This window comes from Folsomia candida, unplaced genomic scaffold, assembly GCF_002217175.1.
Source record: "Folsomia candida strain VU population unplaced genomic scaffold, ASM221717v1 Fcan01_Sc041, whole genome shotgun sequence".
NCBI lineage: Eukaryota > Metazoa > Arthropoda > Collembola > Entomobryomorpha > Isotomidae > Folsomia > Folsomia candida.
This window is the reverse complement of record NW_019091233.1, coordinates 1078356-1090137: the sequence shown is the minus strand read 5'-3', so window position 1 is coordinate 1090137 and position 11782 is coordinate 1078356. Positions and strand designations below refer to the sequence as shown.

Sequence of the window (11782 nt, the reverse complement as noted above, 5' to 3'; positions counted from 1 at the left end):
AATGGGAGTCAATGGTTATTTCTATGCCACGGAAATAAAAATAGTAATAATTTTATCCTAGAATTATTGAGAGTGTATGCAACGACTCATTACAAGGAGTCACTATTTTTACATGAGCGGGAACACCATATTTTTATGATCGTTTCGTATCCAAACGTACATACATATATATTTATGTATGTAGGTACACTATTGTTATAAAAAACAACAATCTTAGCTTAGCCAACCCATTTCACAAACAAAGAAGTAATTAGTTTACTTATTTTCAGGGTTGTTAAAACTTAATCGGAAACACGATAAATAAATAAATGTCTATTTTACCACATATTTTTAAAAATTTCGCCCACCGTAAACTGGACTCATTAAGAAGTTCAAAAACAGGTGTCCAAATATTTGAATGTACATATCCATAGATCTCTACATGCATAAATTAATGGGTCCATAATTTACAGCATGGAAGTTAATATGTACATCTGAACATTTTTATTATAAAGGAACTCTTTATATCTGGTAGTTAAGTTCAAATCTGTCTTTGAATTTATAAGCTAAGTAAATATCTGTGTACATATTTATTATGTATGCACAAGACATTTACATTGCATACCTAGGATTAGTTCAGTTCATGTGTATGGATTTACATATCTTCAATTTGTAATATTTACGCCTTGACCATGTTGTTTCTTTATATTTTTCTAAATATTAAATATTTATTTACAGATACGTTCGTACGTTTATGCTTTTATGTATTTCTGAAAAATAAAACTAACTTTACATAGAATGTCACCTTTCATGGTTATTTATACACGCTTTGTCCAACCAATAACCCTTTCCCTAAAATAAACCAATAACCCTTTCCCTAAAATAAACCAATAACCCTTTCCCTAAAATAAACCAATAACCCTTTCCCTAAAATAAACCAATAACCCTTTCCCTAAAATAAACCAAGCAACCCTTTTCTCCTACCCATTAAATAAGAATGTCTCCAGCTCAATATAAAATGTATCATTGCCAACCTCGCCATCTCCACAGTGTGCTCTTCTTCTTGAAAAAAATTTAATTACATAGAACATTACCGACTGACACGTAGTGTTAACGGCTATGGCGTCGCACCCACTGAACCATGTGAAGCGAGAAGTAGAGTCCAGCCCCACAACCACTGCAACCATGTTGGAAGTTGCCGTTGTGAAAGTGGAAACAAAGGTGATGAGATAAATATTAAAACATTAGAAATAATTATTTAATTTCCTCCTGCCATTAAAAAGGATAGTTAGGAGCGCGCAAAACCATGTTCATCCCAGATCTTTTTGTGACATCAATACATATTGATGCAGTTTGATTCACTAACTCTTGGTAAACAAAGCTTAGTTCGGCACTTTGGCTAAGGTACAAAAATTACAAAAATTCTTGTTTTCTCAAGTTGATGCCTGCGAAATCTAAAATCAATTTTCCTCACTTCGCACAGCCCAAAAGTCGCTGAATTTTTACGCGCATTTGCCCAAATTACGACCCAACCGTTGTTTATGACCCGTTGGTCTAGCAAGCTGTAGAAGTCAAGTCACAAAAAGTGCTGGGGTGAACCTGGTATGCACTTTGCGAAGGAATTGCATGTACACTGAAAACAAAATGGTACCGATCAATTCCGCCCGGTGTCACTATATGACTTAATCGCCTTGATTATAGTTAATTCCAAGGGGTGATAAGTTTGATACCGACTGTTTTAATGTTGTAACTGGACTTTAAAATTTCCTAACTACTCGGAATCAATTTTGTAACCAAGGCGGTTAAGTTATATAGTGAAAACTGGCCGAGTTGATCGGTACTATTTTGTTTTCAGTGTATACATGTATGTACACCCTAAATAAATTTTTAACAAATCGTTAACTTGGGGAGTCATTATGTGACTCTATCGCGCTAGTAAAGATTTACTACCGGGTAATAGTAACAATCGCTTAAAAAAGATTCAAACTTACTACCAAATATTAGTTAATTTCTCACCGCAAGGTTTCAAATTTTAGGGTTTCGAAAAATTTTGTAAAATTTACGATTTGGAAAAAAATAACTGCTGTTAGATTTATATTTTTTAGCAAAATAAGATTCGCATAAATTTGCTTTTAAGTAGTTAAATTGATGTGAATGGTGTTCGTCCGCATTTTGTGTTATAAAATTACTTAAAACTCTGAATATTTTTCATTAGTTAGTTGATTCAGAGTGCTTGCCTGAGTTCTGTAATGGGACGAGGTTAAGCATTATGATGGATCCGAAGGGCTTGGACGGGTAACCGCTCGGGTTCGGGAAAGGCTAGTGAATCCTGCTCGGCTCGGTGTTAGTACGGGGTGGGTGCTCCTCTCAATGGTCGGGTGAGCCCGGTCAGACGGACTGACAATGCCAGAGAGTGGAGCCCACACAGAGTCCGTTCTCTGTGCTGAAGATACGACTCACCGCCAGACATAGACCGTCATGGTTTGCAAACCAGAATGTTCATTCTGATATCCGTTCACGTTAAAGGTTGATTTTCATTTTCATTAATTACGGTAAAGGGTCCCTAACATTTCCCAACTCCCACCCTTAAAAATTTGTAATTACGCTACTTGTCAAAGATTAATGGTTATAAATACATGTGCAGAAACACATGTACATATTTATGTACGTAGGCATGCATATAACACGCCAGATTTATGTACGTATGTACATATGCAGTACATAATAAACCGTTGCAAACGAAATGTAGCAAAATGGTGAAACCTTGTGTCTGTCCGCTCTTCCAGCCCATTTTCTAACAACTTCGACATTTTCGACCTTTGATTTCATCTACACAGTCGCCATGTAGACATACGTCGAAACGGAGGTCATTTCTGAAATCCCCGTTCCAAAGTACGTCGAAAACGGTGGAGACAAAAATTTAGACATGTTGACATACGTCGAAAGGGAGGTCCTTTCAGAAATATTCGTCCCAAAATACGTCTAAAACGGTCAAAACTAAAAATCTGACATGAATACCACAAAAATTCTACATCATGACGCCATGACCTTATGACCTACAACGCCCATCGTCGAACCTAACCTCCCCCCAAAAATAGATACTCATTAGTGAAGTCCGCATGCTTAAATTCGAATTCATTCGAAAGTTATCGTGCAGACAGGGAGACGGACGGACAGACAGAGTGCATCCATAAAACAGATCCACCCTTGTCATGATTGGTCCAATTATTGACCTGAAAAACCTGAATATTTTTGTATGCACGCATGTATGTACATATTTATGTAATTAAAAATAGACCTGGATGAGTTTACTGTTGATACATGGGGATGCATATGTACTTACATACATATGTATATATGCGTACACTTACATGTTAGTTATCTAAAAAATCAACCTTTTAAACCAAACTTTACGGGGTGCATGTGTATTTATGCTGAACAGAAATAAGTCATTGCCAGTATAAAAAACTTAAGTCCCCGTAGAATTTCATTCTCTCACAAAATTTTGAATGGTTGATAATTTAACTGGTTAAGAATCCGCTATCTATTTCCAACTGTCTGTCACTGCACAAGGCAATATAATGAATGATTTTGTAAGTACTCTGATCTCTAAAAAAATCAATGGTTTTATTTATTTATTAGTCTTTCAACGGTTTTTATACTTATGATTTCAAAATTTCTTGAAATTATTTTCAGGTAGGATGCGCATCTGCAACGACACCTCCCCCTCATCCTACACCTGGCGGCAGTACGAATCCTCAGCCTCCCGCTGGAATGAGCACGTCAACCGCACCGACAAGTGGGGGAGTGCAGGCCCGACCGGCAGATTCCAATGGGGAGATCGAGTTGACCTTCGCCATGGTGGCGTTCTCCGATCAATCAGACACGCTGTTCTTTCATCCGAAAGGACGTCGACTCTTCCTAGGATTTCAAACGCTACCGAATGCACAAGTGTGGCTGCGTCACGAGGGCGACACAATCCCCCGAGGCAGAGGGGTGTACCTTCATGGACGAATGTCAATCACGTCCATTGATGAGAATACAGAAGATGAACCATTCACAATTTTCTTACGTGTGAAAAATAGTCGTCGGTCTAAGAAGGAGTTTTTATTCCAATTTGAAACCCACGAACTTGCCAAACGGGCTCTTAACCTCTTTAAAAAGCTCCGTGCACAAGACCCGCGGTCTGCCGACAATTAGATAAGTTTACGTTGCCCGTCGGGATGAAATACTTCAAAGTTCGGCTTTTGGATTAAATAAATACGTAAACTAATATTAATTATTTGTTCCATTTGAATCAGAATTTCGGGTTAATTAAGTGAATACAATTGTGTAAGCATGTGTATCGTAGAAAATTATTTTTCAAATTATTAGTTCAAATTGGGTGTGATGAATAAATTATTTTTGGAATATACAAAAAGTCTTAAGTCGTGTATATATATACATATGTATGTATTTACATAAATAATAGCATAGATAGATGGAGGATGAGAAGCCAATGCTACATAATTCGTACCATGTTACGTTAGAATAAATTAAATTATCAAATAATTATAAAATTATTTACTCGCGAATGCAGCGAAATGAAATGAATTCCTGGGCAGAAGGAGAAAACGCGAAGGAGGGAATATCATTTAAACTCATCGTCAGTCAGCTCCCCGAGGAAATCGGATTTACAGCCAGAGAGTGAAGAGAGAAAGCAGTAAAAAATAGTAAATATTTCCCCCTTGTTCACCACATCCGAACCAAATCCCACTGCAGAAAAAACACCGAAACCACAAACTAACTACTCTCCACGTCTCGAAGCAGAATATTTATGGGTCCCAAAAGAATGCCCCCTCTTCTCCCGCCACAACTGCAAATGTGGAAGTGTCCCCTCCTACAAAGACCTCCGACCCAAGAAGAACTTATCCGCCACAACACCACGAGGGATAAGGTCATCTCCGTCATGAATTGCATCCATTGGGAGGGCCATGACCCCCACCACCACCAGCAGGACTTTAAGGGTTTGCCTTATCCAGAAACCCGCTCCACTTACGACGAGAGGATGGAGTAGGTGAAATTAAAAATGAAAAACTGTGACAGGATCGAAATCCTGGTGAAAAATGTTGGGAAGGTGAGTTTCAAGAAATTGGTAAACAATGTAATTGTAAAAGTACACATTTTTATAAAATTTGTTAGTAAAATATTATGACTAAATAAAGTATAAAATACGATAAAGGTAAAAAAAGTTGCACAATTTGTGAAACAAAATTGTAGACAAATTTGACCACATTTGTAAAAAAACAGTTATTCACAGAAATTCGTAAAACTATGTAGAAAGTACGTAAATTTATTTTGAAAATATTCTGTGACCAAAATAACAGAATAAAATACCAATATTCTGTTACCAAAAAACGCTAGTCAAATTTGATGAACTGATAACTTATACTAAACTAGAAGCCCGTCTTAAAGACGGGAACAATTTTAGGTTCCACAATTTTAGGAAACTATCATTAATTTATTACTTTATATCAATTTTTTTAGCCCTCCTAAGAGATTTTTTAACATTGCTAGGGAATTTTTTAAGTGTTGCTAGGGAATTTTTTTAACGTTGCTAGGGAATTTTTTAACGTTGCTAGGGATTTTTTTGACGTTGCTAAGGATTTTTTTAACGTTGCTAGAGAATTTTTTTAAGGTTTCTAGGGAATTTTTTTAACGTTGCTAGGGAATCTTTTTAAGGTTTCTAGGGATTTTTTTTAACGTTGCCAAGGATTTTTTTAACGTTGCTAGAGATTCTTTTTAAGGTTTCTAGGGAATTTTTTTAACGTTGCTAGGGAATCTTTTTAAGGTTTCGGGGGAATTTTTTTAACGTTGCTAAGGAATTTTTTTAACGTTGCTAGGGAATTTTTTTAACATTGCTAGGGAATTTTTTTGATCTTTGCTAAGGAATTTTTTAATCTCTGTCTTCGATCTTTTTTGGATAGTAATAATTTTTTAATAATCATAATGAAACTGAAAATGATACTGAAAATGATACTGAAAATGATACTGAAAATGATACTGAAAATGATACTGAAAATGATACTGAAAATGATGATACTGAAAATGATACTGAAAATGATACTGAAAATGATGATACTGAAAATGATACTGAAAATGATACTGAAAATGATACTGAAAATGATGATACTGAAAATGATACTGAAAATGATACTGAAAATGATACTGAAAGTGATACTGAAAATGATACCGAAAATGATACTGAAAATGATACTGAAAATGATACTGAAAATGCTACTGAAAATGCTACTGAAAATGATACTGAAAGTGATACTGAAAATGATACCGAAAATGATACTGAAAATGATACTGAAAATGATACTGAAAATGATACTGAAAATGCTACTGAAAATGCTACTGAAAATGATACTGAAAGTGATACTGAAAATGATACCGAAAATGATACTGAAAATGATACTGAAAATGATACTGAAAATGATACTGAAAATGATACTGAAAATGATACTGAAAATGATACTGAAAATGATACTGAAAATGATACTGAAAATGATACTGAAATGATACTGAAAATGATACTGAAAATGATACTGAAAATGATACTGAAAATGATACTGAAAATGATACTGAAAATGATACTGAAAAATGATACTGAAAATGATACTGAAAATGATACTGAAAATGATACTGAAAATGCTACTGAAAATGATGATACTGAAAATGATACTGAAAATGATACTGAAAATGCTACTGAAAATGATACTGAAAATGATACTGAAAGTGATACTGAAAATGATACTGAAAATGATACTGAAAATGATACTGAAAATGCTACTGAAAATGATACTGAAAATGATACTGAAAATGATACTGAAAATGATGATACTGAAAATGATACTGAAAATGATACTGAAAATGATACTGAAAATGATGATACTGAAAATGATACTGAAAATGATACTGAAAATGATGATACTGAAAATGATACTGAAAATGATACTGAAAATGATACTGAAAATGATGATACTGAAAATGATACTGAAAATGATACTGAAAGAATGAAATACTGAAAATGATACCGAAAATGATACTGAAAATGATACTGAAAATGATACTGAAAATGCTACTGAAAATGCTACTGAAAATGATACTGAAAGTGATACTGAAAATGATACCGAAAATGATACTGAAAATGATACTGAAAATGATACTGAAAATGATACTGAAAATGCTACTGAAAATGCTACTGAAAATGATACTGAAAGTGATACTGAAAATGATACCGAAAATGATACTGAAAATGATACTGAAAATGATACTGAAAATGATACTGAAAATGATACTGAAAATGATACTGAAAATGATACTGAAAATGCTACTGAAAATGATACTGAAAGTGATACTGAAAATGATACCGAAAATGATACTGAAAATGATACTGAAAATGATACTGAAAATGATACTGAAAATGATACTGAAAATGATACTGAAAATAATTATAGTCAAAATTCGTATCCCTTCCCTGATTGGTTGAGCCAGAACGCCGGCAACCAATCAGAATGCTCGGATGTCACGGAAAATTCTACGGGACGGACTTTTGGAAATTATAATATAGATTTGGTAAAAATACGTGTATTATAAAATCACTACCAAAAATATATACGACCGACTTGTTACAAACTTTAAAGGATCTACATATATCAACAAAAATAATGCGGGAATTTACCAACTTGAAATTTGGCCAAGATTTTTTACCACTTTTTACCAAGAAAATAATTTACCGGCATTTTTTTATCAAATTTATAAAATTTCTACCAAAGTATCTCTTCCTAATCTGTTGCAAAATTTGTAAGTGTGCCGCTGCAATGAATTTCCTCCCGTATCAAAATTAGTGACGGACAGAGACCGCAAAATATTTACCTATCCCGCGGTGGTCTTCTCTCTCTGTCCACAAATCAGTGAATTAACCATGTGCAACTATTTTATTGAGGGAGAGACTTGCCAATTATTGCAAATTCGTGTGGCCGATAATACCAAGATTATGGTGCAGTGCCTATGCTGGGTGCGTTACAGCATCATTTTTATTTTTATCCAAATTGCCTCATATGAGTTTTAAATGACGCGCGGCGGCAAGGCACCACGCATACTTTTTCCCTCTCCCGTAACACTAAACGTAACATTGTAAGTAGGGATGTGCCGTCATGACATGTCATTGACAAATTGACATATTGACATGTCATAAATGTCCAATTTGTCAGACATTTATAGTTTGTGACAAATATGACAAATATGACAAATATGACAAATTCAAAATGTCATAAATGTCCAATTTGTCCGACATTTAAACATGACAAATTAGACATTTGTGACATTTTGAATTGCCAAATGGACATTTGTCAGGGAAATTGACATTTATTTTGCGCAAAATATGAAAATCTCATTTCGCTACTAATATTTTCGACGAAAAATAAAATTTTGACTTCTGAATACGTATCTGTTGCGGTACAAATTTTAATCTTTCATTTGCAATCAAAATTTTGACAAATTCAGTATTTCTGCAAAATGTTTGACGATCTTCTGAAAAAAATCGGGCCATAGGAATAACATTGCGAGGCATTGTGAAATAGATGTGCCACGTTTGTCTCTTAAACTTGTCTCTTAAAACCTGCGAACTCTTGTCCTACCAACTTCATGGTACGATTTAGAAAAATATTACTTGCTTAATTAAATCAATTTATGTACCAAACATTTAGTTTCTAAACAATGAGGTGTTCCAAAACTCAATTACTACTTCTAACAATAAATGAGGAATATTGAGACAAAATTTCATATTTGTCAAATTTGTCCGTCATGTTTGTCATATTTGTCCAATTTGTCCGTCATATTTGTCATACGTGTCGGACATATTGGAATCGTGAAATATTAGACGGACAAATTGACAAATATGACATATATTCGCTTGACACGGACAAGCTCCATCCTTAATTGTAAGAGGAATGTGAAAGTCAATGTCGGAGCTTTAAAGGAATGGGATGGGTAACTTATTTGACAAGTGTGTCTGTGTGTCTGTCCGTAATTTTTAGTATACTTATGTATTTAATATGGTGGAAAAATGGCGGTAAAATAAAATTTATGAAATCCGTTCCGCCCCGCCCTGTCTGTAACGATTTTGTATTTAAATTGATACAAACTCGGTAACAATTTTGTCACCGCGTTAATTTATAATGATTTTTTGAACAGAAAGTTCTGCGATTCTATTTTGGGTGCTTTTTGGTTTTCCGTGATCTGTCGTACTTGAGTATTTACGTGCATGCTAATTTCGTCTCAAGTTTCCCTTTGTTCGTAACTTCGTTCAAAATTTTGAAGCGGTACGAATTAGGAAAACAAAATTTATAAAATTGGTACCGCAAACGATTTTGTACTTAAATTGACACACACTCGGTAACAAGTTTGTCACCAAATTAAATTAAAAGCTGTCTGAATTTAAAGTTATTTATAGTTAGAAGTAAATTTTAAAATTAACTCAAATTTTCAAATTTTAACAATTCCAAATTTGTTACTGGACGAAATTTAGCTTTGTTTTTGGTATTTATTTACAGAAGAAAATTCAAGGTCGGTTCTCTATATTTAATTGAACTAGTTTATACTCATAGCTGACTCGAGTGTGTCTTGTTATTGGGATTTTATACGTAAAAGAGGTGTAAAATGTCACAATTATGTCATTCATGTAAGACCATGAATAAATCAATTTCTCGTTTTAAACGAAAAATATCAATGAAGCAACTCACACAGGCCTTGGTAACTCTGAAAAATCGACGCATGAATTTCCTCATTAAAATACTTAACAGGTTTGCACGTTATTCAATAAAATTTAACAAAATTTCAAAATTTGGTCGTGAATATATTCGTCAGTTAGAAAATTACAAGCTACATACATCTTATAATATTGTAGGCTGTAATTATATCCAAATTATGCAGTTAAATTTGGCTTTTTGCAAAATTTACAAAACCTGACGCAAGATTTGAACAAGGAAAAAGTTGAAAATAGAAGAGCACTATGAAAAACCTATTTATTCATTGATAATCGAGCGAAATATTTTTTAAGATATCATTTGACGTAAAAGCCTGACATTTTAAATTTGACTTGGTAAAATTTTGATTTTAACGGAAATTTGTAGTAAATTTTAACCAACATTGTTTTGCGGGTTTAGTAAAACACATACGTACATTTATGGCTTAAAATTGTATAAATAGTTCGTGTATTTTAACCGTGCAAGATTTTTTTGCACACTTCAAATTTGAGATTTCTCCCAAAATTAATAGTAATATATGTAAAGGTTTTCGTAAGGTTGACAGAAACGGGTTGATTGACATTCATCATGTTTTCAGAGATCTTGATTAAGACGAAATTGGTGAGAAAATTGACCAAGTTTCTGATTTTCTCAACCTCATTTTTAAAGCGGGGTCGCACATCATTTTTTATTTAACTAATAAATTGAAAATTTATTTAACTAATAAATCACAATGGAGATGACTCCATCGTATGTCTCCTCATCAAGGCTTTATATGGATTGAAACAAGCGGGAAGAACATGGAATGAAACCTTTACTGAATTTCTCGAGAGCCTGGACTTACACCCTACTGCGATCCATGCATATTCGTTGGAAATGTCGATGCATTAATTACTTACCTCGGCTTGTGGGTGGATGACACACTGATAATTGCAAAAGATAAAAATGCTGTGCAGAAAATTATCAATGCAATCAAGTCCTATTTCGAAATAACAATAATGGAGCCCACAGCCTAAGTAGGGATGCAAATCATCAGAGATGAAAGTGGTTTACTTTTATCGCAACCTTTTTACATCCGTAGCCTGCTTGAACGATATAATATGCTGGAGTGCAACCCAACGAGCGTGCCAATGCAACCTCATGCAGAAGAAATTGTCCCTGCCGCAACCATGAACGAGACCCTCCCGTATCGACAGCTCGTCGGGTCATTAATTTTTCTCGCCAAGTGTACACGCCTTGACATCTCGTATTCAGTGTCGCGGCTGTCTCAATTCATGCACGCCTATGACGAAAGTTACTGGAAAGCTGCTAAGCAAGTCCTACGCTATTTAAAAGGCACGGAGGTACTGGGAATCAAATACAAACCGTGTGAGGAAATGATTCTTTGGGGATATACAGATGCAGATTATGCTAGCGACAAGATGGATAGAAAATCTACTACAGGTTTTATTTTCATGCTAAATGACAGCGTAATTTCATGGTCAAGCCAAAAGCAACCCATTGTCTCAATGTCATCGATGGAAAGTGAATATATATCTCTCGCCTCTGGGGCGCGTGAAGCCGTTTGGTTACGACGATTTTTGAAAGAACTGGGATTCCCACAAGAATCTCCTACAATAATTAAAGTTGACAACCAGAGTGCAATAAAATTGGTCAAAAACCCAGAGATGCACTCAAGGTCAAATCATATCGATGTCCGGTATCACTACACACGAGATTTAGTTAGTACAGGACAGTTAGCAATTGAATGTGTCCACACCAGTGAACAAGTTGCAGATGGATTAACCAAGCCACTACTAAAAACCCAACACTCCAAGATGAGAGAAGACCTCAGCATGGAAAGGAATGAGACAAAGGAAAGCAAGGACATGCCAATTAAAGTAAAGCGAGGTCCCCCGCAAGCGAACCTCTCACTTATGAGCCTCCTCACCATCCTTCTAATGTTTATCACACAAGCCTGCGGTGTGACACACCAGAACGCGATCCCTTTACTCTGGAGAAAAAGTCCAATC

General features: G+C 34.8%; 1 protein-coding gene across 2 annotated transcripts; it reads left to right on the top strand.

The window, feature by feature from the left end:
• Positions 1-1013: 1013 nt before the first annotated feature.
• On the top strand, positions 1014-4345 carry LOC118433098. 2 transcript variants are annotated; one of them, XM_035844695.1, is made up of 2 exons: positions 1014-1200; positions 3676-4345. In XM_035844695.1, the coding sequence occupies exons 1-2, from the start codon at positions 1099-1101 to the stop codon at positions 4177-4179; spliced, it is 606 nt and encodes a 201-aa protein (XP_035700588.1). In that variant the 5' UTR covers positions 1014-1098; the 3' UTR covers positions 4180-4345. The 2 variants fall into 2 exon arrangements, with proteins under 2 accessions (XP_035700588.1, XP_035700589.1); XM_035844696.1 differs by lacking the exon at positions 1014-1200 and adding an exon at positions 3442-3572.
• The last annotated feature ends 7437 nt before the right edge of the window (positions 4346-11782 follow it).